This window comes from Salvelinus fontinalis, chromosome 17 (genome assembly GCF_029448725.1).
Source record: "Salvelinus fontinalis isolate EN_2023a chromosome 17, ASM2944872v1, whole genome shotgun sequence".
NCBI lineage: Eukaryota > Metazoa > Chordata > Actinopteri > Salmoniformes > Salmonidae > Salvelinus > Salvelinus fontinalis.
Window position 1 is genome coordinate 16250857 of NC_074681.1, and position 27720 is coordinate 16278576.

Here is a 27720-nt window from a genome sequence, read left to right on the forward strand (position 1 = left end):
TCTTGGTGTGCTTGGACCATGTTAATTTGTTGGTGATGTGCACGCCAAGGAACTTGAAGCTCTCAACCTGCTCCACTACAGCCCCGTCGATGAGAATGGGAGCGTGCTTGGTCCTCCTTTTCCTGTAGTCCACAATCATCTCCTTTGTCTTGATCACGTTGAGGGAGAGGTTGTTGTCCTGGCACCACACGGTCAGGTCTCTGACCTCCTCCTTATAGGCTGTCTCATCGTTGTCGGTGATCAGGCTGTTGTCATCAGCAAACTTAATGATGGTGTTGGAGTCGTGCCTGGCCATGCAGTCATGAGTGAATAAAAAACATATTTCTAAGTTTATCAAACCATAGAACTCTATGCACAACTACTACTTTGAACACAGTAACAAAATATACATTTACTAGAAAAACTGTGCAGATGCAAAGTTTCTAAACAGAATTACTGTAAAATCTCCCTCAGTTTTATTCTGTTACCATACTTTGTAACGGCACAGTTCTTAATGTAAATGTGTTTTTGTAAAATTTCCATTGGAAATTGTTCAAAGTAGCCATTGTGCATCGAGTTCTATGGTTTAACTTTAATCATTGGTTTTTGTTTGACATATTTTAAAGTGAGTCTCAGCGTAATTCCGTTATCATGAATTTGCCCTTAGCGGGCTGACTCTGTGGTGCAGCAGGAGACTGGGTTTGCTACCCAGGTTGGACACACTAGACAACTGCATATGACGTTCTTAGCCATATCAAAGACGAGTCCTCAAGTTTATTATCAACATGGCCTTCACCAGCAATGTATTTAACTTTTGAACAGCAGTGGCAGAATGCCGCAGCAGAATCGAATTCCGTTATCTGCTATACCCATGGTCACACATTGTACTCTGTTAGCTAATGGAGGGTGAACTACAGTTGGGATGAGACTTGTAGAATACTCTTTTGAGCTCCTCACAGAGCATGAACACAGAATTTGTTAGCTAGAAGAGTTTGGTGTTTTCAAAATACAAGACAAATCACTTTCTGTGGACTTCGAGTGGAATAGATGGATTTCAGAATGTTTGGATTGTTTTGTTATTCTGGATTGTTTTTTTTATTGCTTTTATGTAACTGAACTAGACGTACACTGAGCCAAACGGATGACTGGGACACTGCCAACCAAGAAACTGTTGATTCAAATGAGCTGGCTAGGCTACAGTACTTACTCCCAGTCAGTCACATGGCAGACCCATCTGTCTCCATCAATCAATCAGTCACTTCACTGTTCTGTTTCAGAGAAGTGTGCCAGTGTTTCTGGATGGTCAATAGCTTTCATTGTTACTGTATTGTCTCAGCTTATTTGTGTGAACTTAAAAACATTGGCACTTTCAGGACCATTATATTCTCCACTGAAGTGTACGTAGGATGTTTGTCTGTTTCTGAGAATGGAATGGCTGGCTGTCACTCTTTGTGATATCATATCAATTGTTTCAACCTGTGCACTTTTAATGGAAATTTGAATATTAATTTTGCCCAACTTCAATTTCTCAAAATTACCACCAAAACTATGTTTAACTTCCATGAGAGTTGTGAGTTATCCATGTTGACTGAAGGTTGACTGACTGCTAGTGCGATGGGCTTCATGTGTTTACACTGAGTTATATTAAACCTTGTACTGCACTTACTTGACTGCTGAAGGAAGAAGCTACTATGAGCAAAATGTTACTTATGGCCCCTCATGTGAAACTTTGTTACGGTTGGAAATGGTAAGCTTATGGTATCGTTCTGCTGTGCTCACAGCGTTTGTTAAATGATCACTAAGGTACATTACTCTGTAGTAGAACTGTTGCACTCAGTATTTGTTTAATATGTCTCATTGACTGAAACGCAGCCATTGTGTGTATATATAAAAAAAATAACACTGTAAATATCAGTGCCTTTTTAGTCAGTACTCACCATTCCAAAAACACTGAGAGATGTCCCTTTGTTTGAAAATACTGTAGCTTGTATCACCTTCATTCAGCAACGGCACTAGATTAAAGTAAATTTATATTTCAATTCTCACCTGTTGAGGAACAGATGTGTCATGAATAACACATTGATTAAAATAAAATCCAAATGTGAATTTTTTTTGTTTTTGTTTTAAACAATGTTGCACCACCTCCATTTTCTCCCGTTAACTCCTACTGAACAAGACCCTGATCTGTGTTCCACTATTCATTCACTTGTCTTCTTGACATACTTTAGCTCTCAAGTGTAAACTCTGAGTGAGTATCCCCTAGCCACCATTACCTAGTCAACTGTCTTGATCTTCTTCTCCGGGCACATCTCCTTCAGTGTCAATGTGGCATCCAAGGAGAAGGTTTCTTACCAGAGTAAGTATGGTTTCCAAGGCTTTCAACCAGCTGGGGTAGCCAGGCAGCAGAGTTTGATTGTTGTGCAGGGCCAGGCACAGCCCCATGATGACCACCAGGGCTCCCTCTGCGATGTTGTCCCTGCAGTGCAGAGCCAGCCAGGCCAGCAGGGAGGGCACCACACTGTTGCCCAGGTTCATCCAGTCTGCTGGGCAGGGCTTCCCTTAGGCAGGGAAAAGCCCCAGCGGGCCCCGCCCAGGAAGGACATGATGGAGGCCCCATAGACCACCTCGGGGAGGTAGGACTGGGTCACCGCTATCAGCAGGGGGGCACCCAGGAATGGAAGGAGGGCGGAGAAGCCAAGGCATTGACCAGGGTTTTCATGCTGAGGCGATGTTGGTTCTCTCCTCCCAGGGGCCCTGGGAGTGGGGTGCCCCTGGCAGAACAAAGAGGCAGAGCAGCTTAGGGACCAGAGGGTCAGAAACCTGGAGGAGGCTAGTCTCTGGAACAGTAGCTTAGTTGCCATGGAAACTTGTGGAGATATCAAGTGGTTGGAACTGGTATAAAAACATTCCCTCTTCACGTGCAGCTGGACCCGCAGAGTATCCGTTGCAGAGATCGCCATGTTGGACCATGGGAGTAAAAAAAGACAGTGTTGCAGAAAGCATTTCTCAGTAGGGTTTAATATGATCTGGCCCACTGTGTCTATCCTGGTCCAGAAAACCCAGATGTTTTTGGCTATTTGTTGCAAGGTCAATTTGACAGATAGACCAATATGATGGTGTCATAGGAGCTGGTGTAATGTTCTTACTTACCACACAAGGATTCAATTGTCACTTCAATGCAAATGAGATATATTTTTTTTTACTTAAAAGGGGAAGAGGTGCATGTGCATTTTAGAACATAAGATCAAACTGGTTAGCTAGCTAGCTAACAAACGTTGACCTCTTTAGCATATCTAACAACGTTAGATATCAAAATTTATAGACATGTTCTAACAAAAGCCTGTGCTTAAAAAATGTAGTCACCCTTGATCTTCATGTTGTGCAGATCAATAATAAATTAGCCATTGCATAGGCTTGTAAGGTCGATTACTCGATTCACTGTGTCTGACGAAAGTTTGATTTCTGCAGCGATTGATTAGTGCGCCTGCCTGGAAAATAGTGTGTTGCATTCAATATCACAAATATGTAGCTAGCTAGTACTTTGTTTTAGTACTAGTTAAACAGGGGCGGCAGGTGCTGTATCGAATCCCCGAGCTGACAAGGTCAAAATCTGTCGTTCTGCCCCTGAACAAGGCAGTTAACCCCCTGTTCCCCGGTAGGCCGTCATTGTAAATAAGAATTTGTTTCTGACTTGCCTATTTAAATAAAGAAATAAAGGCCATTTTGATCGCAAAATGTTTTAACTCTAATTTCTTTCTAATCTGTTTCGACGTTTTTAGTATACAAAAAATCCCACTCCTATTCAGTTTGAAACAAAATGCTACGCGCCTGAGGTTGCAAAATTATAAGAACTTGAACGTATCCCAGATAAGTAAGCTCCGCGAGCGCTCCAAAAACCCAAACAAACACCCAATCGCCACTTTAATCTGGAGGCACATAGCAGGAAGTATTGTAGTGCTAAAGGAATATTAATAGTCAAGATATCTTTTTTAAATCATATTTCGTTAAGATATTGCTTGATATAAGTAGGTTTTGGCATCATCATATAAAATCTAGCAAGCTAACAGTAGATATAACGTGATTAGCTAGCTAGCGCCCGAATCCCCCGAACCCGTGTGGGCTAACGCGGTAGCCATTTTGAAGCCGTGCCAACGAAGCGAAGGTCTGTTTACCTCTATTTGCAGAAATTTGGTAGCAATATTAGAAACAACTTCACGTTACTCTGTTGCAAAAAATATATTGTATGTGTTTGATACTGGGTCGTAGTTATGCGAGTTACTGTATGTTAGCTAGTTGACTTGCTAGCTTTGGTGACAGTCGTGGCTAGCTAGCTTGCTAACAACTTGGTTACAACGAGTTTACAAGGAATATACTGTACATCACATGGCCAAAAGTATGTGGACACCTACTCGTTGAACATCTCATACCAAAATCATAGCCCATTAGCATTAATATGGAGTTGGTTCCCCCTTTGCTGCCGTAGTAGCCTACACTCTTCTGGGAAGGCTTTCCACTAGAGCATTAGTGAGGTCCGGCACTGATGTTGGGTGATTAGGCCTGGCTCGTAGTTGTTGTTCCAATTCTTCCCAAACGTGGTCGATGGGGTTTAGATCAGGGCTTTGTGCAGGCCAGTCAAGTTCTTCCACACCGATCTCGACAAACCATTTCTCTATGGACCTTGCTTTGTGCACAGGGGGAGTTGTCATGATAAAATAGGAAAGGGCCTTCCCCAAACTGTTGCCACAAAGTTGGAAGCACAGAATCATCTAGAATATCAATGCATGCTATAGCGTTAAGATTTGCCTTTACTGGAACTAAGCCCAAACCATGCAAAACAGCCCCGGACCATTATTCCTCCTCCACCAAACGTTACAGTTGTAAGTATGCATTTGGGTAGGTAGCGTTCTCCTGGCATCCGGCTAACCCAGATTCGGCAGTCGGACTGCCAGATGGTGAAGCGTGATTCATCACTCCAGAGAACACGTTTCCACTGCTCCAGTCCAATGGCGGCTATCTTTGCACCACTCCAGCTAAAGCTTGGCATTGTGCAGGGGGATCTTAGGCTTGTGCGCTGCTGCTGCTCGGCAATGTAAACTAATTTCATGAAGCTCCCTACGAACAGTTATTTTGCTGACGTTTCTTCCAGAGGCAGTTTGGAACTCGCTAGTGAGTATTACAACAGAAGACTGACGATTTTTACGCACTACAGAGCTCTGCGGTCCCGTTCTGTGAGCTTGTGTGGCCTACCACTTTGCGGCTGAGCCGTTGTTGCCCCTAGACTTTTCCACTTCACCATGTTGAAAGTCACTGAGCTCTTCAGTAAGGCCATACTACTGCCAATGTTTGTCTATAGCGATTGCATGGCAGTGTGCTCGATTTTATACACCTGTCAGCAACAGTTGTGGCTGTAATAGCCGAATCCACTAATTTGAAGGGGTGTCCATACTTTTGTAGCTAGCCAGATAATTAACTAGCAGTGATCAAAGTTTTTGCTTCCTGAATCTGCTCAAATTATTTCTTAACTTGCTAAGAATTTTGACAATGTCTTAACTTGTTTGTAAAAGTGAATGTGTCCACAATAACTTGGTCAACTCAATACACAATGGAAGCCATTGGACAGCCTATCACAGTGCTATAAAGGATTTTTTTATTTAAAAAAAAGAAATATAATTGGACCTTTTTAACTAGGCAAGTCATGTTTATTGATTTGTATTTAGGAAGCACTGCAGCCTCATGATCATTAATGATGATGACATGCTGTGAGTGGGTCGCAGTTCTTAGTAGTTTAGAACACACAATCACTCACTGCCCGATTTAGATCAGGAGCTGGGAGAGAGTGAGAAACATTTCAGGTCTAGAATATTTTTAGACTGGTATACATATTTGATAAAAGCTTGCAGTTTTATAAGAGAGTATAAAATGTCTTAAGAGCTCTGGTTTTTGATTGTTTTGCTTCAAAACGTTTCTTTTTACCATTGCAATGTGTTTGCTGTTTTTTGAATGAGAAGCTATATTGTGGGTTCATCAAAGGTGTTCTGGGAGAACTATTCATCAAGTTTGACGTACAGTACAGATTGTGCTGGAAACATGACTCGGGTATACACCTGCATAAACTTGTAAGCTAAGGGTCTGTGCATTACAACCTTACCGGTGTGTCTGAGATTCAAAAGTATTTCTGTTTTGTGTTTGCAGGTCCGGTCTGCATAAGTGCAGATACTACTACATGTGAAAGCAACACTACAAGAGGACGGAAAATACTAGGAGTAACTGCACAGCACCTTTCCTGACACATGCTCCATATGTTCCTACACTTTCTTTGCTTTGAAGAAAGGAAGATATTTGCCTTTCAGAGGTTCCCTCTTTTATTTACACGTTTATTTTTTGTCTTTCAACAAAGGAGTCCCAGGTGTGTTGTGACACACAGAACACTGATTGTAAGAGATTGCTGTTATACTGTTTAAAAACTTTTGCACTCTCATCCTTCAACCACACAACTACAGCTAATTATACCAGCAAATATAATAGAACAGATGAAGAAAGCAACCAATCTAACCAGCCGTTGAGACACCATTTGTCTTTAGCATGCATTGAAAAGCTGCATTATAATGCGTTTTTCTGCAGTATCAACATTTCACTGACCGGAATTGAAGATGTCAGAAATGTAACAGTGGATTCTACTGCCTTTACTGTCATGTGACTGTAATACTAGACACCTTTTTTTTTTTTTTTTTTTCCCAGACAGCCTTTTCACCAGTTTAATGAGGTGAGCTGTGGTTTTCAGTGACCTCCATTGAAATAAAAAGAGGTCTCTGAATTCATTTATTTTCTGCATGTGTTTGGGTAGAGCCTAAAATGACTAAGAGCTGGCACTCGTAGTGGCAGGAGAAGAGCCAGAACCTCCTTCCAGCACACTTCTGATGTCATAGTGGAACTGTCCCGTTCACACTGACAGGGCTCGATGCCCCAGAGCTTCCAATCTCAGCAGACAACCTGCACCTGCCTCTCCCATTGGGCAATTCACTTGCCTGTCTACTGAGCCCGCCAATCAGACCCTTCTGTTTCACAAACGGATCAAGCAGGTTCCATGTGTCTTGTCCCCTGACAAAAAATCCTACCTGCTTCGGGTAGAGTGATCAGGACGAATTTGGGGGTAACAACGCGCCTCTGGATCACCATTCCAGATAATCCCAGAATCCTGTGACCCGACTCCCAACTTTTCACCCTGGACGACGGGGTCTGCCTCTGGGGAAAGGGGCTGTTCTGTCCTGGAGGAGGAGGAGGGCTCGGCAGTGAGGTGCTGCTCTCCATCACACACTCTGAGTCAATCCCACAGAGGAGGCAGAGACTGAGAGGAAGAGGAGAGGACTTCAGAGCCAAAGACTCTGGGGTAATAATGACAAGTCTTATGTAACAATGTGTTTCTTTTGTCCCAAAATCCAAGATTTCTCATTAATTTTACTCTGTGTCAGATCCTTGCCATGAGGTTTGATGCCTCGATCCACTGATAGGAGACACTGGACCTAAATGGCGCAGCATGACTTTGTTCCTGCCTGGCTTAACTTCTCCACGCCCCAGCCTGCCAAGGTGAGACCGTGTGTGTATTTACATACGTTTGTGTGTGCGCACAACCAGGGGCAGGCTTATTGGGGGCAGACTGACTGCAATCAGCACAGGAAAAATAGTCAGAGATACAGTTTGTACGAAGGGAAACAGACAGGAGAAAATCAAGGAAGTCATATTGAATGAATGTAGACTGTAATGGAGAGAGGATGAAGAAACTGACAGGGAGTGAAGGGGATTTTGCTTGTTTTATTATTCATTCCTCATAGAGTTGCTATCTTCCAGGCTCTGTATGATTTGTAATGTGTTTTCTTCGTGTGGTAAGTGAAAGCAGTAGAATTTTATTTTTATTTAACCTTTATTTAACTAGAAAGGGAAGGTGAATGGACAGATGGAGAAGTGTGAAAAGCAAGAGAGCCTGTTGTGGTATTGTCTTGCTCCTGGGACTACTCGACACGGGATTGAGATTCAGCTAAATGAGAACAGTGTTTTTTTACTTTCAGCAAGAGCTTGGAGTAATCTGGTCATCAGAGTGTAGCCTATACCAGGAAAAAAAAATCAGGTTGTACACCAGCCAAATTAGTTGTGGATACCGATCTCAACATTGGCAGTCCAGTAAGATCAAGCTGATAGTAGTGACTGATGGACAACACAAAGTTATTACATAAACACCAAACCTAAGTTGCTTAATGTCCACATGACTGTATATTACATAGATACACTACATGACCAAGAGTATGTGGACACCTGCTCGTCAAACATCTCATTCCAAAATCATGGGTATTAATATGGAGTTGGTACCCCCTTTGCTGCTATAACAGTCTCTACTCTTCTGGGAAGGCCTTCCACTAGATGTTGGAAAATTGCTGCAGGGACTTGCTTCCATTCAGCCACGAGCATTAGTGAGGTCGGGCACTGATGTTGGGTGATTAGGTCTGGCTCGCAGTCTGCGTTCCAATTCATCCCAAAGGTGTTTGATGGGGTTGAGGTCAGTCCCATCGAGTTGTACGAGCTGCGCGCTTCAGCACTCAGTGATCCCGTTCTGTAAGCTTGTGTGGCCCACCACTTCGCGGCTGAGCCGTTATTGCTCCTAGACGTTGCCACTTCACAATTACAGCATTTACAGGTGACTAGGGCAGCTCTAGCAGGGCAGAAATTTGATGAACTGACTTGTTGGAATGGTGGCATCCTATGATGGTGCCACTTTGAACATAACTGAGCTCTTAAATAATGCCATTCTACTGTCAATGTTTTGTCTATGGAGATTGCATGGCTGTGTGCTCGATGTTATAAACCTGTCAGCAACTTGTGTGGCTGAAACGGCTGAATCCACTAATTTGAAAAGGTGTCCACATACTTTTGTATATATAGTGTATATGTATTATGTATCTGTGTGACATTGTATTGCTAAATAAATCAGATTAAACATTTTGAGTTGGTTGTGAGAGAATTCGTTCCTGTTTCATAATTGTGTGTGTGGAGATACTAGGACTAGGGGTATGATCTGGGAGCACGTGGTTTCACTTCACTGCCCTTTATTTTTTTGACAATGATGACGTCGTACTCTATGGCTGCAGTCTTGCGAGCTCCGACGCAACTTTTTTGTGATTCTTTTGCCGTTTTTCTTCGACTTTTTTTTTCCCTGTATATGGCTTACTTACTTTCTAGTGTTCTTATTTCTCGTGGGTTTTTGTTCTATTTATAATACTATTGATTACTGCATTGTTGGGAATGCGGTTACAAGAAAGGCATTACACTGTACTTGTGCATGTGACAAAAATATAAACTTTTTATTTTTGTATCTAGTCCCCTGCAGCCAGCCTAGAGAAGCATGGCGACCCCCATCACCACCGGAACAGCCGTGCTGCCGTGAGCCGCCGCCGACACAACTCCTCCGATGGCTTCTTTAACAACGGGCCCCTGCATGCCCCCGCAGGTAAGCCTGACGATCAGAACACCCTGCGCGCCCCCCAAAAACGTGTTTGTGATGTGTGGTTTGTTTTTTTATTTTATTTTTTATTTATTTTTTAATCCCATTTTCTCCCCAATTTTCGTGGTATCCAATCGCTAGTAATTACTACCTTGTCTCATCGCTACAACTCCCGTACGGGCTCGGGAGAGACGAAGGTCGAAAGCCATGTGTCCTCCGAAGCACAACCCAACCAGCCGTACTGCTTCTTAACACAGCGCGCCTCCAACCCGGAAGCCAGCCGCACCAATGTGTCGGAGGAAACACCGTGTACCTGGCCCCCTTGGTTGGCGCGCACTGCGCCCGGCCCGCCACAGGAGTCGCTGGAGCGCGATGAGACAAGGATATCCCTACCGGCCAAACCCTCCCTACCCCGGACGACGCTATGCCAATTGTGCGTCGCCCCACGGACCTCCCGGTCGCGGCCGGCTGCGACAGAGCCTGGGCGCGAACCCAGAGACTCTGGTGGCGCAGTTAGCACTGCGATGCAGTGCCCTAGACCACTGCGCCACCCGGGAGGCCCGATGTGTGGTTTGTTGACAGTCTGCTTGAAAGAGCGGTATTTGTTTCGTTACATAGTATTAAACTTACTGTCCTGTGTGTGTCTGCAGGTGATGGGTGGCAGCAGCCCTCTCTCCTCCTGAGACATGACTCTGTGGACTCTGGGGTGGCGAAGGGGGGGCATGGTGGTCTAGCGGGGGGGTCCTGCTGGAAGGAGGCTCATCCCACCTGGCACGGGGCGCCACGGGCGGCACAGGACAGGCACCACCACCCGGGGCGCCAACCCAAACGCCATGGGACGGGAGGAGGGGACAGGCAGGGGGGACACCGGCAGCGCAACGGCAACTTCCATCCCCGCAAGAGCGCCCCTGGGACCCTCTACCAGGACAAGTTCCCCAATGATGAACACAGCAGGGAGGACAATCTGAAGTTTGTGGAAGAGGACTTTGTGAGTAATAATCTCATCCTCCATTCCTCAAAACCTCTTGACAACTTCTTGTCACATTTTACAGTCTTGAGTTACTGTGCCATATGTCACATATTAGTCAATGAGCATAGTGACATTTAAGACCTAACAGGGAAAATACCTGGATTAGTACAGCTAAACATAAAACATCATAGGAAATATACTGTATATACAAACTTGTGAAATAATGTAAATGTTTTCCTACCAGCCCTCCCTTAACCCTGAAACAACTGGAAAGCCTGGGAACCAGATGAGGCCAGTGGCTCCTCACGCTGGAGTGTGGGGTAATCCCTCTAATAGATTAATTGATCTATTGACATTACAAAGTTGACACCAGTAACATCTGCACAAAGTTCAGCCCACTCCCTTTGTCTCCATGTCATTACCCCCCTCCTAACTAGTTGCTCCCATCTCTCCAGAGAACCCGCCTAGTGGCAAACAGATGGTGTCTAAGATGCTGGTGATCAAGAAGGTTTCCAAGGAGGACCCAGGATGCACTACGTTCTCTACTGGCTTCGCCAGCTCCGGAGCCCCGCCCATCAATGGCAGCAAAGCCCTGCCCACCATTGCTAGCTCTACCCACTCAGTCTATAAGAACCTGGTGTCCAAGTCTGCCATGGTGCCCACCAAGCCCCCTCAGTGGAAGCCGAGTGGGAGAGACTCCACCAAGCCTGGCTTCCACCTGTCAGGACGAGACTCTGTCTTCACCAGCCCTGTGTCTGCAGCCAAACCCTCCGCCCCCGCCACCCAGCTACATAGCCACAACACCCCCAAAGAGGTGAGGGCAGCTCTCCAGACCCCTTACACAGGCCAAAGGGGTTCATAGAGAGCGTATAGCAGGCCATACAAATACAGTCCCGAGGAGCAAAATAAAGGGAGAAAAAGTTTACTTAACTGTTAGAAACCACAAGCAAAGGCTCAACATTTTTCCTCCCTCTTTTCTATCAGCGTCCTTTCAGTACGACTCCTCCCATAGATATCGCCTCTTCGTCACGGCTGAAGCTGATGCGGCGCGGACCAGACCGGAAGAGTGACTTCCTGCGGACGCTGAAGGACGAGGTCACCGGTGACCTGACCTCCAGCAGCAGCCCTGGGACACCTGGAGAGGTACATAACACCCCTAGAAAATGTACAATTGGGACGCAAAGGCCCTCCAAAACAACATCCAAAATGTTACATTTTAACCAATTGAAGGTAAATTCACAGTCTGACTGAACGAAAATAAACTAGAGGCATGTCAAATGTGGAGCGTTACATGGCTCACTACATATGTAAGCAGAAGTGACCTGTTTTATTAAGGTGTCTATTCTTTGGTGTAAATGACTCCTCAGGGCAAGAGCAGCACCCCAGAGCCCAAAGCCTACAGCCAGGGAGTCTGCAATGAGAACGGCCTGTCTCACTCCCTCAGCGACTCAGACACTGATCACTTGTCTAGCTCACTGGAGGCAGAACACCGGTATGACTGACACAGACACACACACACACACACACACCATCAGTCTACTAAGCAGTGTTCACTGTTTCGTTGCAGGTTACTGAAGGCCATGGGCTGGCAGGAATACCCAGAAAACGATGACAGCTTCCTGCCCCTGACTCAGGAAGAGCTCAGAGAGTTCCAGACTAAAACTGAACATGTACGTCTGAGTTTGTGACACGATCTTACAATAATATCATTAATGTTATGAGCATCTTCGGTGACTGCTTTAAACTTCATAGGAAGTGACGTGTTTAAAAAATGAAAATGGCTAGTGCTGAGGTAGCCTAGAGTATGTGCTGTTGCCAACTCTTCCATTGCTGTCATGCTGTACGGTAGAGTTGTCTCAAGCACATAGTGTGGGACCAGGCTTGTGTCTGGAGACCCGTTTATACCTGGGTCTAACATGCGTCCTTTGTCCTGATGTTGTCCACATTCTGATTGTAGATTATTAAGACTCATTGTGATCTGACTGATCTGCATGGTCAAGCCATTTAAATAATCATCATACTGGCCTCTAAAATCATTGACATTTAATACAATGGACTTATGGCATCAATACTTGTTTTACCCAGTAAAATACTGGGAGTTTTTATACATCTATACAGTACCAGTCAAAAGTTTGGACATTCAAGGGTTTTTCTTAATTTTTACTATTTTCTACATTGTAGAATAATAGTGAAGACGTCAACACAATAAAATAACACATATTGAATCATGTAGGAACCCAAAAAAGTGTTTTAAAAAATCTAAATATATTTTAGATTCTTCAAAGTAGCCACGTTTTGCCTTGATGACAGCCTTGCACAATCTTGGCATTCTCTCAACCAGCTTCATGGGGAATGCTTTTACAACAGTCTTGAAGGAATTCCCACATATGCTGAGCACTTGTTGGCTGCTTTTCCTTCACTCTGCGGTCCGACTCATCCCAAACCATCTCAATTGGGTTGAGGTCGGGTGATTGTGGAGGCCAGGTCATCTGATGCAGCACTCATCACTCTCCTTCTTGGTCAAATAGCCCTTACACAGCCTGGAGGTGTGTTGGGTCATTGTCCTGTTGAAAAACAAATAGTCCCACTAAGTGCAAACCAGATGGGATGGCGTATTGCTGTAGAATGCTGGTTGTGTGCCTTGAATTCTAAATAAATCACGACAGTGTCACCAGTAAAGCACCCCTGCACCATCACACCTCCTCCATGCTTCACGGTGGGAACCACACATGAGATCATCCATTCACCTACTCTGCATCTCACAAAGACACGGCAGTTGGAACCAAAAATCTCAAATTTGGACTCATCAGACCAAAAGAGAGATTTCCAAAATGTCCATTGCTTGTGTTTCTTGCCCCAAGCAAGTCTCTTCTTATTATTGGTGTCCTTTAGTAGTGGTTTCTTTGCAGCAATACAACCATGAAGGCCTGATTCACGCAGTCTCCTCTGAACATTTGATGTTGAGATGTGTCTGTTACTTGAACTCTGAAGCATTTATTTGGGCTGCAATTTCTGAGGCTGGTAACTAATGAACTTCTCTGCAGCAGAGGTAACTTTGGGTTTTCCATTCCTGTGGTGGTCCTCATGAGAGCCAGTTTCATCATAGCAATTGATGGTTTTGGCGACAGCACTTGAAGAAACGTACAAAGTTATTGACATTTTCCAAATTGACTGACCTTCATGTCTTAAAGTAATGGACTGTCGTTTCTCTTTGCTTATTTGAGCTTTTCTTGACATAATATGGACTTGGTCTTTTACCAAATAGGGCTGTTATCTGTATACCACACCTACCTTGTCACAACACAACTGATTGGTCAAATGCATTAAGAATGAAAGAAATTCCACAAATGACATTTTAAGAAGGCACACCTGTTAATTGGAATGCAATTCTAGGTGGCTACCCCATGAAGCTGGTTGAAAGAATGCCAACAGTGTGCAAGGTTGTCATCGAGGCAAAGGGTGGCTACTTTGAAGAACCTCAAATCAAAAATATATTTTGATTTGTTTAAAACCTTTGGTTACTACATGATTCCATGTGACATTTCATAGTTTGGATGTCTTCACTATTATTCTACGATGTAGAAAATAGTAAAAATAAGTGTCCAAACTTTTTACTGGTACTGGTACTCTTATTTTTATAGCTTACAATCAACACTTGTTTTAAAATAAATACATTCATATTTTGAAAGAATCTGTCATAATTTGTGTACAGGAAGTAACCGGCAAAACTGGACACAGTGGACGGATAAGTGACACACTACTACAATGTGTAGATGCAACGGCTAGTGTGGGCACAATAAGAATGTGGATAAGATCAGGACAAAGGATGCATGTTAACACCAGGTATAAACAAGGCTTAGGTTTGTGTTTTTACTTAGGTTCTTGTTCTTCCTAGCTGAAGAGGAATGGGATCATCTCCCTCCACTTCACCCACTGGAGGTGTGTGGCCGAGGCCCACTTACAAAAGGACGAGGGCTCCGAGTCTGAAACCAGCAGCCAGACCTCAGATGACGATGATGTCAACCTGACGAAGTGGCTTTAAAGAACAAACACACACCCCTCTCGTCTTCAGAACACCTGTTTGACTTATTCTTGCACAAGGGGAAATTCCAGTGGAGGGGGAAGTTCCTGCTTAGCCATGCAGATGTATTTGTCCTGCGTTGCACCTCTTCCCCCTCGCTTTGTGGAACTGAGTGTTTGTCAAGGGAAGGGCAATGCACATCTGATTTAAGAGACTAACAATATTAAAATGGTATCCTGACATGTTTCAATAGGAATCAGGCCTTGGTGTTCTGATTGTGTCTGAATGAGTTGGATTGCGTTCATGGTTAATCAATGACATCACATGGATTCAGTCACCAGACAACTGTCTAATAGTGTTAACCGTGCTGGGTGGTCTAGCAGTTAGGGCTGGATTCAATTTTTATCCCAGTTCTGTGTTATAGCTCGATTGAAATTTAAAGGCGACGTTCACGGTGAACGCTGCATGTCAGCTCCATCGGAAAGAACCTTCATTTTAACAGATCTTCTACTATACGGATTGAATCCAGCTGCTTAACAGTACACAAACATGACAGTCAATAATTCCCAGTTTCACACCTCTCCCATAAATCAAATGAAGAAACCATGCAGACTTGTTACCACTAAGCCAGAGACTTAGGCCTAGATTCAAGCAGTGCGGTTGGAATTGCAAGGCAATATCCCTGCGTTCGGAGCCTGCACTCACAGTAAACCCTGCATGTCGGCTCAACCTGAATTTACCTTAATTTCAATCGCACTATACTTCAGCAATAGGGATTGAAATGAGCCGTTAGTGGTTTAGCATTGTGCTACCGACACTAGTGTGACCTTCTGCTCCTACGCCAAAGTATTTCACGATTTCAGCTGGGATGGCCACAGCCAGGAATACCATAAGCATACAAATTCATTATGTTTAGAGTACTCCATTGATCAATGTGAGGAGGAACTGGGACAGTAGTTTGTTTTTCCAAGAGGTGGGTCTTCTTTTTGAAGTCTACACAAATCAAAGTTGACAAATTGATCAAGTAGGTAGTCTTTAATGATCTGGTACAAAACCTTACAAATATGAAAAAGAGGTACACAATAGGAACATGACACAATTACAACTTGATCTGCAGTAGGACGATGTGATGACAATCAGGAATTGGCATCAAAGTCACCAGGGCTTCACTGGCTGCAGGGGGAAACATGAGAATAATCACAATGAATGCATCACTGAAGTCACAAAAAGCCACACATGCTATTGAATGTGAAAAGAGCATAGGGTGATTTACTTTATACATTTAAAAAAACAAGTTGAGTAGTACATGTAGGTATTCCATAACAACCTTACAGGTTGTCTTGGGCTCCCGAGTGGCGCAGCGGTCTCAGTGCTAGAGGCATCACTACAGACCCTGGTTCGCTTCCAGGCTGTATCACAACTGGCTGTGATTGGGAGTCCCATAGGGCAGTGCACAATTGGCCCAGCATGGCCAGGGTAGGCTGTCATTGTAAATAAGACTGTTCTAAACTGACTTGCCTATTTAAAGGATAAATAAAGTCACTACTTGCAGTGGAAAATGTCATTGTAAATAAGACTGTTCTAACCTGACTTGCCTATTTAAAGGATAAATAAAGTCACTACTTGCAGTGGAAAATACATACTCCATACATACCGTTCAAACTCCATTTTGTCTTTGACGCCGTTGTCTCTGTTGCTGTTAACTTGAGTCTCCTGTTTAACCTTTTTAGAATCGTCCTCCTTTATTGGGCTGTCTCCTGGTTTCCTCTGTTAAACAATACAAAAAGGTGTTTGTGGATACTAGGGGGGGGGGGGTGTATCTGGAAGCAAATAGTTTCACTTCACTGACCTTTTTTCTGACCAGGTGTGAGATGTCAGAGGCTGGAGACTTTGTGGGGGCGTTTCCATATGTGGATCTGACCTGAATCTGAGTGAGGGGAGGACACACCGACATATCCCTTAGAATACGTTGTTTAAAGGACAACAAATCAACCAATAAAGCTGACTAAAATCATGAGGCGCAGGCTTACTATAGATGCAGACGCCCCTCCGTTTTGAAAACTTCCACTCGGAGTTGGAAACGCTGAACCACCTGCCTGAAACCCCCCCCCAAAAAACAACGAAAAGTGGAATCAAACTTCATGCTCGACGTATTGCATAAATTCAAACCTTAAGAGAGCCTAAAAAAAGTAAGTGGGCTAGGACTGGGTCAATCACTGGTTAGAGCCCCCTCCATCTCAATCCCCTTCTCACCATTGTCTCCTGCATCACAGCCTCTGCTGCAACAGTCGCAGCCATTTTCTGTCCCACGGTGGCATCCTCAACCTTCTCCTGGATCTCTGGCAGCAGAGCCTTCAGCTCCTCCATCTCCTTTCTCTCCTCAGGGGCCACCTCTGCCTTCTCCAGCACCTCCTGGAGCTTGGCTGGGAGACAAACGATACAAGGGTGTTACAAGGTAGAAGAGTAACATTTTCCAATAATAAAACCAGCAGCCATCAACCGGTCATCTTGTGCTGTTGGCGGTAGGTGCACTTTATTCAGAAGTGTTCCCATTTGGAACCGTTTCATTTGTCGAGGAGAGCTGTGGCTAAATCAACTATGTCTGCTGCCCTGGCCAATCAAATAGCTCAAATCACCGTACCTACTGCTTCCATGACCCCACAGCAAAGTATGATACTAGCCTATGTGAGATTTCATAACTTTTGAAACCATGACCAGAGAGACAGAATACCGCAAAGAGATGATCTTTCAAATTAATAACACGCTTCACCCTACTTCCACTCACGCTGTAGCTGCAATGAATGAGTAGCCAACTACCGATAGGCCTGAATCGCATCCATTTTAATATCCAGGAATATTTCACTTTCTCTGGTCATAGGAACATGAATATGTGCATGATGCAGAAATAATGCGGTGCCACTCGAGTTTCGCCATCAGGTGGAAGTCTATCCCCTCTGGTCAGTCTCACCAGAAGAAAGGAGAGAACAGGGACCGTGAGAGGCGGACCCTCTGCTGCCCTCTCCCTCCGTAGACTGACCATCAGATTTCAATTTATGCTCAGCTATGCCTCGCAAGTGATACAACTGATCTATTTGTTATCAAAGCTAGAGTTGTGAAATATATGATCTGAGAAGAACTTTGGCGGGGTAAGCATATAGCCAATATGATGTGATAATGTATTAGGCCTACTACACAAACACCTCATTCCTACATAACTGGTTTATTAGATTAATGTTGCATAGACTTTTGAAGTCCTATTTATACATACACATATAGACACACACTACCACCATTCAAAGGTTTGGGGTCATTTAGAAACAGTGAAGAGGCGACTCCGGGATGTTGGCCTTCTAGGCAGAGTTGCAAAGAAAAATACATTTCAGGTCAATAAAAAGATTAAGATGGGCAAAAGACAGACAGACACTGGACAGAAAAACTGCCTAGAAAGCCAGCATCCCGGAGTCACCTCTTCACTGTTGATGTTGAGACTGGTGTTTTGCAGGAACTATTTAATGAAGCTGCCAGTTGAGGACTTGTGAGGCGTCGGTTTCTCCCAAAAAAGGTCCAGTTGCCAGGACCACGAATATAAATTCCATCTTGACACCATTGCCCTAGACCACACAAAAAACGACACATACCTTGGCCTAAACATCAGCGCCACAGGTACAGTTGAAGTCGGAAGTTGACATACACTTAGGTTGGAGTCATTAAAACAAGTTTTGCAACCATTCCACAAATTTCTTGTTAACAAACTATAGTTTTGGCAAGTCGGTTACAACATCTACTTTGTCATTTTTCCAACAATTGTTTACAGACACTTATAACTCGCTGTATCACAATTCCAGTGGGTCAGAAGTTTACATACACAAAGTTGACTGTGCCTCTAAACAGCTTGGAAAATTCCAGACAATTATGTCATGACTTTAGAAGCTTCTGATAGGCTAATTTACATAATTTGAGTCAATTGAAGGTGTACCTGTGGATGTATTTCAAGGCCGACCATCAAACTCAGTGCCTCTTAGCTTGACATCATGGGAAAATCAAAAGAAACAACCAAGACCTCAGAAAAAAAAATTGTACTCCACAAGTCTGCTTCATCCTTGGGAGCAATTTCCAAATGCCTGAAGGTACCACATTCATCTGTACAAACAATAGTACGCAAGTATAAACACCATGGGACCACGCAGCCGTCATACCGCTCCGGAAGGAGACGCATTCGGTCTCCTAGAGATGAACGTACTTGGTGCGAAAAGTGCAAATCAATCCCAGAACAACAGCAAAGGACCTTGTGAAGATGCTGGAGGAAACAGGTACAAAAGTATCTATATCCACAGTAAAACGAGTCCTATATCGACAACCTGAAAGGCCGCTCAGCAAGGAAAAAGCCACTGCACCAAAACCGCCGTAAAAAAGCCAGACTACGGTTTGCAACTGCACATGGGGACAAAGATCATACTTTTTGGAGAAATGTCCTCTGTTCTGATGAAACAAAAATAGAACTGTTTGGCCATAATGACCATTGTTATGGTTGGAGGAAAAAGGGGGATGCTTGCAAGCCGAAGAACACCATCCCAACCCATGAAGCACGGGGGTGGCAGCATCATTTGCTGCAGGAGGAACTGGTGCACTTCACAAAATAGACAGCATCATGAGGCAGGAAAATGTGTATATATTTAAGCAACATCCTCAAGAAATCAGTCAGGAAGTTAAAGCTTGGTCGCAAATGGGTCTTCCAAAAGGACAATGAACTAGACACACTAATGTACTTGTCCTCTTGCTCAGTTGTGCACTGGGGCATCCCACTAATCCCATTCTGGTTAGAGCCAGTTTGCGCTGTTCTGTGAAGGGAGTAGTACACAGCTTTGTATGAGATATTGGCAATTTCTCGCATGGAATAGCCTTAATTTCTCAGAACAAGAATAGACTGACGAGTTTCAGAAGAAAGTTCTTTGTTTCTGGACTTTTTGAACCTGTAATCGAACCCACTAATGCGGATGTTCTAGATACTCAACTAGTCTAAATTAGGCCAGTTTTATTGCTTATTTAATCAGTACAACAGTTTTCAGCTGTGCTAACATAATTGCAAAAGGGTTTTCTAATGATCAATTAGCCTTTTAAAATTATAAACTTGGATTAGCTAACACAACGTGCCATTGGAACACAGGAATGATGGTTTCTGATAATGGGCCTCTGTAAGCCTATGTATTAAAAAAATCAAAAAAATCTGCCGTTTCCAACTACAATAGTAATTTACAACACTAACAATGTCTACACTATTTCTGATCAATTTGATGTTATTTTAAATCTAAAAAAAAAAAAAAAGAGATTTTTTTTCCCATAAGCAAGGACATTTCTAAGTGACCCCAAACTTTTGAACGGTAGTGTGCACGTGACACACACACACACCAAAAAGAGAAACGTCCTATTTTCAGGACCCTGTCTTTCAAAGATAATTCTTAAAAATCTAAATAACTTCACAGATCTTCATTGTAAAGGGTTTAAACTAGAGGTCGACCGATTATGATTTTTCAACGCCGATACCGATTATTGGAGGACAAAAAAAGCCGATACCGATTAAATCGGCAATTGTTGCAATTGTCATCATTTCAAAAATGTGTGTGTGTATGATATATATATATATCATACACACATTTTTGAAATAATGACAATTGCAACAATACTGAATGAACAATGAACACTTATTTTAACTTAATATAATACATAAATAAAATCAATTTAGTCTCAAATAACATGAGAACATATGTTAAAATGAACCACCAGCTTTCATGGGTCTTCAATATTCCCAGTTAAGAAATGTTAGGTTGTAGTGCAGAGAGCAGAGCTTGTCTGCATGGTCCCGTCAGTCTGCTCCTCCGCGAAACACAGACCTTATTTGAAGTAGATCAAAACATTCTCTATGGAAGACATGAACGGTAAAATAACGAAGGAACCCCTTTCAAATTCAGCCGCAAGTTATTACAGGAATTATAACGCGTCGACTATTTCTCTCTAAACCATATATCTTTGACTAATTCGGAAACTATCACCTCGAAAACAAAACGTTTATTCCGTTCCGTATTTTATCTAACGGGTGGCATCCATGAGTCTAAATATTCCTGTTACATTGCACAACCTTCAATGTTATGTCATAATTACGTAAAATTCAGGCAAATTAGTTCGCAAAGAGCCAGGCGGCCCAAACTGTTGCATATACCCTGACTCTGCGTGCAATGAACGCAAGAGAAATGACAATTTCACCTGGTTAATATTGCCTTCTAACCTGGATTTCTTTTAGCTAAATATGCAGGTTTAGAAATATATACTTGTGTATTGATTTTAAGAAAGGCATTGATGTTTATGGTTAAGTACACATTAGAGCAATGACAGTCATTGATTGATTGTTTTTTATAAGATAAGTTTAATGCTAGCTAGCAACTTACCTTACTGCATTCGCGTAACAGGCAGGCTCCTCGTGGAGTGCAATGTAATCAGGTGTTAGAGCATTGGACTAGTTAACTGTAAGGTTGCAAGATTGGATCCCACGAGCTGACAAGGTTAAAAATCTGTCGTTCTGCCAGTCATTGAAAATAAGAATCTGTTCTTAACTGACTTGCCTAGTTAAATAAAGATTCAATAAAGGTGTAAAATATATATATATTTAAAGAAATAACTAGAAAATAAATAAGCGCCCAAAAATACCGATTTGATTGTTATGAAAACTTGAAATCTGCCCTAATTAAATCGGCCATTCCGATTAATCAGTCGACCTCTAGTTCCTGCTCATCTGCGTGAACGTGTCTTAGGCATGCTGCAAGGAGGCATGAGGACTGCAGATGAGGCCAAGGCAATAAATTGCAATGTCCGTACTGTGAGACGCCTAAGACAGCTCTACAGGGAGACAGGACGGACAGCTGATCGTCCTCGCAGTGGCAGACCACTTGTAACAACACCTGCACAGGATCAGTACATCCGAACATCACACCTGCGGGACAGATACAGGATGGCAACAGGAATGCACAATCCCTCCATCAGTGCTCAGACTGTCCGCAATAAGCTGAGAAAGGCTGGACTGAAGGCTTGTAGGCCTGTTGTAAGGCAGGTCCTCACCAGACATCACCGGCAACAATGTCACCTATTGTCAGAAACCCACTGTTGCTGGGCCAGAGGATCAGACAGGACTGGCAAAAAGTGCTCTTCACTGACGAGTCCCGGTTTTGTCTCACCAGGGGTGATGGTCAGATTCACGTTTATCGTCGAAGGAATGAGCGTTACACCAAGGCCTGTACTCTAGAGAGGGATCGATTTGGAGGTGGAGGGTCCGTCATGGTCTGGGGCGGTGTGTCACAGCATCATCGGACTGAGCTTGTTGTCATTGCAGGCAATGTCAACGCTGTGCGTTACATGAAAGACATCCTCCTCCCTCATGTGGTATCGTTCCTGCAGGCTCATCCTGACATGACCCTCCAGCATGACAATGCCACCAGACATACTGCTCGTTCTGTGAGTGATTTCCTGCAAGACAGGAATGTTAGTGTTCTGCCATGGCTAGCGAAGAGCCCGGATCTTAATCCCATTGAGCACGCCTGGGACCTGTTGGATCGGAGGGTGAGGGCTAGGGCCATTCCCACCAGAAATGTCCGGGAACTTGCAGGTGCCTTGGTGGAAGAGTGGGGTAACATCTCACAGCAAGAACTGGCAAATCTGGTGCAGTCCATGAGGAGGAGATGCAATGCATGACTTAATGCAGCTGGTGGCCACACCAGATACTGACTGTTACTTTTTTGACCCCCCCCCCCCTTTGTTCAGGGACACATTATTCCATTTCTGTTAGTCACATGTCTGTGGAACTTGTTCAGTTTATGACTCAGTTGTTGAATCTTATGTACATACAAATATTTGCACATGTTAAATAAGTTTGCTGAAAATAAACTCAGTTGACAGTGAGGACGTTTCTTTTTTTGATTATATAGATATAGTAGATCTCTGCTTGCTTTTTGACTGCGAAAGTGATCTCTACTCAGAAAAGGTTGGTTCCCACTGATTTAAACAATTCATTTCGAAATGAGAATCTCACTGATCACATTCACCTCCTCACCTAGTCTGCTCTTGATAACCCTAGCAGAGTGGTTGAAGTGTTCGATGGCCTGGCTGTACTGGCAGTCAGAGCAGAGGGTGAGGCCCAGCTGGTAGTGAGTCTCAGCCAGCAGGCGGCTGTCTGAGGCCAGGTGCTTCAGCTGCAGGGACAGGCACTCCTGGAAGTCATCCACCGCCTGGCTGTAATTGCCTGGGGAGGAAATCGAACAGGTAGTTAGGAACACACCTCACAGAAGCACAATGTATGAGCCAACCCCATAGCAATCCAAATAAAAATGGGCCAACCCAAAGTACCAGCGGTGGTTGGGAAAGTACCTGATTCAGCCGCTACTTCTCCCAGATTCAGATGGGCCTGGGCTGCCAGGAGCTGGTCCTCCTTACCCTCTTTCCTTCAATAGAACACAAACAAACTCAGGCTCTCAAACTGTTAAGTCTGTCTTATATGCATCAATCCAACGGCTCAATTTGATTTGTTGGAATAGACTTGAATAGAGTTCGCATTTGAAAGCCCTACAACTGGAGGATTGCAGGGTAAAACAGGGACGAGTGGGTATTTATTTCCTACCGTACCTTTTGTAGATGACCTTTGCCACCTCCAGCATCTCCCAGGCTAACTGCAGGTTGCCCACTTCCTCATCATCACTGTCCTCCGGTATGTCCTCCTGAGGTCAAACGGTAATCGAATGTTAACTTACTGACTTTACAGCAGCTAAACCATCGGCAGGAACACACATAGGTCAGTAGTAGATGAAGTCTCACCTTTTCTTCCCCATCCTCAACATCTGAAACATTGACAGAAGTGTGTGAGTGCATGACATTTATTTTCTTGCATCAAAGATATTGCGTAAACATTATGACGGGTTTGCCTCAAACCTCCATCCTCCTCTTCTGGGTTGTCTGATGACTCTTTAGTCTCAGCTTTGTCACCCTTCTCTCCGATAACTTTCTCCTTGCCGTTCGTGGTGTCAGAACCGTTAACATGGCCGTTCACAGTCTGTCCCTCCTCGCCTCCTCCAGTCTCCTCCACTGTGTTCTTATCTGAATCTGCCTTCTCGCCGTTCTTCTCTTCTGCCATGGCATCATAGACCTGAACTCTGAGCTCATCCCTGGTCTTCTCTGTGATAATAACAAAAGGTATATTGAGAAGCGTGTAAGAATATATATCTTTTTTTAACAGGTAAATGTGACTACAACATTATACAGCATTATCAGAGAGATCAACAACGACTAGGCCAAATTGTATACTTTTTTTCAACATGACCACTGTACCTTTAGGCAAGCATCAACAACATGTGGCTTAACAATGCAAAATGCTTACCATCAACATTGTCTGTGCTTTCAATGTTGGAGTCTTTGGGCTTCTCCTCTTCCTCTTCTTCTGGAACACCCGTCAGAGCGTTCCCCAAGACGCCATTCTCCATCCTGCGACACAACAACATTACATTTAAGTCTTAGTTACAACTGTAACAGCAGTGGTTCTGAGAGCAAAATACTGTTTACGACCAGCGTTCAGTGGGGTACATCACTAATCACCATTTATAACGCATAGATTAAAATACTGTGATGGACAGTGAACACCTACCTGGCAAGCTCCAAGAGAGCTTTACCACACAGGAAGAAAGCCTCCCCACACTCATCTGCTGTGTCACCATAACTTTTGGCTCTGGGGAAAAATAAATAAATAAGGCAAAGTTATTCATTCATAAATGAATAAGTAATCGCGAATATTGTTACAGAACAATTCTTTCAGTGTGTCACTTGACTTCCACCCCTACTCACAACATCCCGCAGGCTTCTTGAAGGTAGTTGACCGCTGATACCACGTCCCCCATGACGAGATGTCTCTTCCCTGTGCCAATGAGTTTGTTTGCCTCCTCCATGACCATTTTGCAACTAGAAGAAAGCATCGATAACCAAGTCATTTTTGCTGTCTTAATGTCGGCACTAACAAAGTGGCTATCTAGCTACATTGGAAACAATATCCAACTGTCTTGAATAAAGACCCGTAGCTAGCTAACTAATCACGCATTCGTTTACGAACGCAATAACTAACGTTAAGCGGCGAAATTCGGTGGATGCAACTCCACTTCTAGCTTCTCATCTCAGTAACGTTAGCGCGTTTTCGCAAACGCTGTTCAGTGATACTTTCCTGACCATGAGCATTAAACACATCTTATGGTAAACATTTACATACCGTGGTTGCGAGTAGCTATAAAAGTTTATCAGAAGAAACAAGGACAAACAAGCACAGCTATCTCTGTCTAATTGTTCCAAAAATGGCGCCAATTTTGCTAATAATTTCCTGTCAACTTCTGCTTGGGGAAAACGCGGGAGAAAAATTAAAGTTGCAGTGACACATTTTTATATCCGTCGAATATTGGGGGGGACTCAGTCCAACTGGAAGGGAGGTCCCGAATGAAAACGTTTGGTAACTCCTGGTTTAACTTACATGGGAGAAAGTATGGTGACAAAAGCCAGTAGCAAAGCAAATTATTTGTGCATTTACCAGTAAGAAAGTATCCGTGTGATACTGTTCTACTTTGCTTACAAGTGGGGATTTAGAAGTCTCTCCATCTTACATCAGCTCTGATCAAAGGAACCCTCATTGAGACTGCCTCTTTGAGCCCTTCACTATGGCACCTGCTATGCAATACTTTGATTGAACTCCAGTATGCATGAGATGCAAGCCTCGAGTCTACATGGTAAGCAATCTAGGAAGTAGAGATCAGAGCAGATGAAGGTTCAAAACAACTCAGAGGTGTTCTGTCACCACACCACACATTTCTCTCAATATGCATTTAGTCAGCTCGGTTCACTTCACAAAATGTTAATACTAGTTGTCCTAATGGAACCAATAAAGTTGTATTGAATTGAATAAAATCAGAGACATCAGCTCTGTCAGTCCTGTATGCGCCTGGCCAAGATCCATCCAGAGAGAGCTGACAGGTGTGAAGGAGGCCCTTGTAAATAACTTGCTGCTCTTGCTCTGTCCAGGGAGATGAGAGAGAGAGAGCAGCCCTGCTGTCAGTGCCTGCTGTGAGGTGAGCTCTAGTATCAACCCTCTCACTGAAGGACCCCTGCTAGCTCCCCTGTTACAGCCTTGTCCAGGCAGGCCTGGACATGACAGCCAATCACAGGGCAGGCCTGGAAATTACAACCAATCACAGGGCAGGCCTGGACATGACACCGCCAATCAGGCTCACAGTGAGACCCATCACACCAATTTGGTCATACATCTTCATCAACACAATACTTCTATTCTAATACCCTGTGTCCTATGAATTGTAGAATGCAAATGTGTATTGTGAATTGTAAATTTAATTGAAATGTAAATGTGAATTGTAAATGTAATTGAAATGTAAATGTGTATTGTTAATTGTAAATGTAATTGAAATGTAAATGTGTATTGTGTATTGTTAATTGTAAATGTAATTGAAATGTAAATGTGAATTATGTGTCGTATGGTCACCTGTGCTAGATAGTGTAGGGTTAGACAGTGCCTGGGAAGTCTTTAAATGTAGATTCCTTGATGTGGTGAATGTGATGGCTCCCATTAGACGGGTCAGGGTAAAGCAGAGATCTAGCCCTTGGTTTAAAGATGAGATTCTAGAATCTATCCAAGCAAGGAATAAGGCCTTTAAAAAAATGTGAGAACTCTCAAGAGCAGCGTGATTTTGTCCTATATAAACGTCACAGAAATTAAGCACAGAGCAGGATGGATGAAGCTAAGAGGGGTTACTTTGCTGAGAAAATAATTGAGAACAAAAAGGACCCTAAAAAGCTTTGGAAATCATTTAAGAAACTAGGCTGTAGTAGTACTACCAAAAACAAACTAAACAGTATTGGACTGAACATCAGGGGGGAGATGATACATGAAAAAGCAGAGGTTGCCAATGAATTCAACTATTCTTTACTTATGTTGCCAGCAAGCTGGTTAGCAAGCTGCCACCAGTTCTGGTTTGTATGGAAGCAACGGAGTCAAGAAGTATTATGTAGAGTTGGGGGTTCAGCCAAACTCTTTTTCTTTTGCAAAGGAAGCAACTGCCAAAATAGTCAGTATGCTGGTGTAACTGATGTGAAATGGCTAGCTAGTTAGCGGGTACGCGCTAGTAGCATTTCAATCAGTTACGTCACTTGCTCTGAGACATTAAGTAGGGTTGCCCCTTGCTCTGCAAGGGCCGTGGCCTTTGTGGAGCGATGGGTAACGATGCTTCGTGGGCGACCGTTGTTGATGTGTGCAGAAGGTCCCTGGTTCGTGCCCGTGTCGGGGCGAGGGGACGACGTAAAGTTAAACTGTTGCATTGATGCTGTTGACCCGGATCACTGGTTGCTGCGGAAAAGGAGGAGGTTGAAAGGGGGGTGAGTGTAACTGATGTGAAATGGCTAGCTAGTTAGCGGGTACGCGCTAGTAGTATTTCAATCAGTTACGTCACTTGCTCTGAGACATTAAGTAGGGTTGCCCCTTGCTCTGCAAGGGCCGCGGCTTTTGTGGAGCGATGGGTAACGACGCTTCGTGGGTGATTGTTGTTGATGTGTGCAGAGGGTCCCTGGTTCGCGCCCGTGTCGGGGCGAGGGGACGCCGTAAAGTTTATATCTGTTACACTGGCAGAGCTTAAATGCTCCAAAACTCCAGATCTGGATAATATTCCTGCAAGATTTCTTATAGATTCTGCTGAGCAAATTGGCCCTTGTAGTACACATATCGTTAATCTCTCTCTTGAACAAGGTACCTTTCCCAGGGACATGAAACAAGCTAAAGTTATACCTCTGTATAAGAAGGGGATAAAGTCTGACCCTGGGAATAATAGGCCTGTATCTATCCTCTGTGTAACATCAAAGATCCTGGAGAGAGTTGTACATGAGCAAATGTATGAATATGTTAACAAACAAGGTCTAATGTATGATTTTCAGTCAGGTTTTAGAAAAACTTTCTCCACTGATTCATGTCTACTTTACTTGACTGACTTCATCAGGAAAGAGATTGATGAGGGAAATCTGTGTGGAATGGTACTGCTTGACCTACAGAAGGCCTTTGATACAGTTAACCACTGTCTCCTAATCTCCAAACTGGAGGCACTGGGGTTAAGCAGTATCCCTCTAGGATGGGTAAAGTCCTATTTATCAGGAAGGGAGCAAGTAGTAGAGGTTAATGGTTCACTGTCTCAG

At 43.7% G+C, this 27720-nt stretch overlaps 2 protein-coding genes and 1 pseudogene across 5 annotated transcripts; 1 reads left to right on the forward strand and 2 right to left on the reverse strand.

The window, feature by feature from the left end:
* Positions 1–423: 423 nt before the first annotated feature.
* On the reverse strand, positions 424–3487 carry LOC129813806 (transmembrane protein 69-like; annotated as a pseudogene).
* Positions 3488–3810: 323 nt separating this feature from the next.
* Positions 3811–16109, forward strand: LOC129813803 (vasculin-like protein 1). 3 transcript variants are annotated; one of them, XM_055866346.1, is made up of 11 exons: positions 3811–4141; positions 6172–7366; positions 7449–7563; positions 9346–9475; positions 10120–10457; positions 10684–10759; positions 10895–11253; positions 11424–11582; positions 11807–11931; positions 12007–12109; positions 14318–14406. In XM_055866346.1, exons 3-11 carry the CDS (start codon positions 7504–7506, stop codon positions 14336–14338), a joined length of 1371 nt encoding a protein of 456 aa, XP_055722321.1. In that variant the 5' UTR covers positions 3811–4141; positions 6172–7366; positions 7449–7503; the 3' UTR covers positions 14339–14406. The 3 variants fall into 3 exon arrangements, with proteins under 3 accessions (XP_055722321.1, XP_055722319.1, XP_055722320.1); XM_055866344.1 differs by having other exon boundaries at positions 3814–4141; positions 14335–16109; XM_055866345.1 differs by lacking the exon at positions 3811–4141 and adding an exon at positions 4176–5145 and having other exon boundaries at positions 14335–16109.
* LOC129813804 (histone-binding protein N1/N2-like) lies at positions 15481–24869 on the reverse strand. Of its 2 annotated transcripts, XM_055866348.1 has the most exons (14): positions 24749–24869; positions 24334–24447; positions 24137–24217; positions 23873–23976; positions 23428–23670; positions 23314–23336; positions 23125–23216; positions 22870–22943; positions 22556–22744; positions 16714–16883; positions 16491–16556; positions 16310–16387; positions 16115–16227; positions 15481–15633 (listed from the first exon to the last, which is right to left on the reverse strand). In XM_055866348.1, exons 2-14 carry the CDS (start codon positions 24438–24440, stop codon positions 15627–15629), a joined length of 1347 nt encoding a protein of 448 aa, XP_055722323.1. In that variant the 5' UTR covers positions 24441–24447; positions 24749–24869; the 3' UTR covers positions 15481–15626. The 2 variants fall into 2 exon arrangements, with proteins under 2 accessions (XP_055722323.1, XP_055722322.1); XM_055866347.1 differs by lacking the exon at positions 24749–24869 and having other exon boundaries at positions 24334–24742.
* Between the last annotated feature and the right edge of the window lie 2851 nt (positions 24870–27720).

Excerpts from the sequence above, each read along its gene's own strand:
- LOC129813803 (XM_055866344.1), top strand. The coding sequence starts at position 7,504 with ATGGCGCAGCATGACTTTGTTCCTGCCTGGCTTAACTTCTCCACGCCC. Across the intron at positions 10,458-10,683 it reads AGTTTGTGGAAGAGGACTTT|CCCTCCCTTAACCCTGAAAC; the intron begins GTGAGTAATAAT and ends TTTTCCTACCAG. Across the intron at positions 10,760-10,894 it reads TCCTCACGCTGGAGTGTGGG|AGAACCCGCCTAGTGGCAAA; the intron begins GTAATCCCTCTA and ends CCATCTCTCCAG.
- LOC129813804 (XM_055866347.1), bottom strand. The coding sequence starts at position 24,476 with ATGACTTGGTTATCGATGCTTTCTTCTAGTTGCAAAATGGTCATGGAG. Across the intron at positions 16,884-22,555 it reads GGTTATCAAGAGCAGACTAG|CCAAGCTCCAGGAGGTGCTG; the intron begins GTGAGGAGGTGA and ends TTTGTCTCCCAG. Across the intron at positions 16,388-16,490 it reads GAGGGGCGTCTGCATCTATA|ATTCAGGTCAGATCCACATA; the intron begins GTAAGCCTGCGC and ends CCCCTCACTCAG.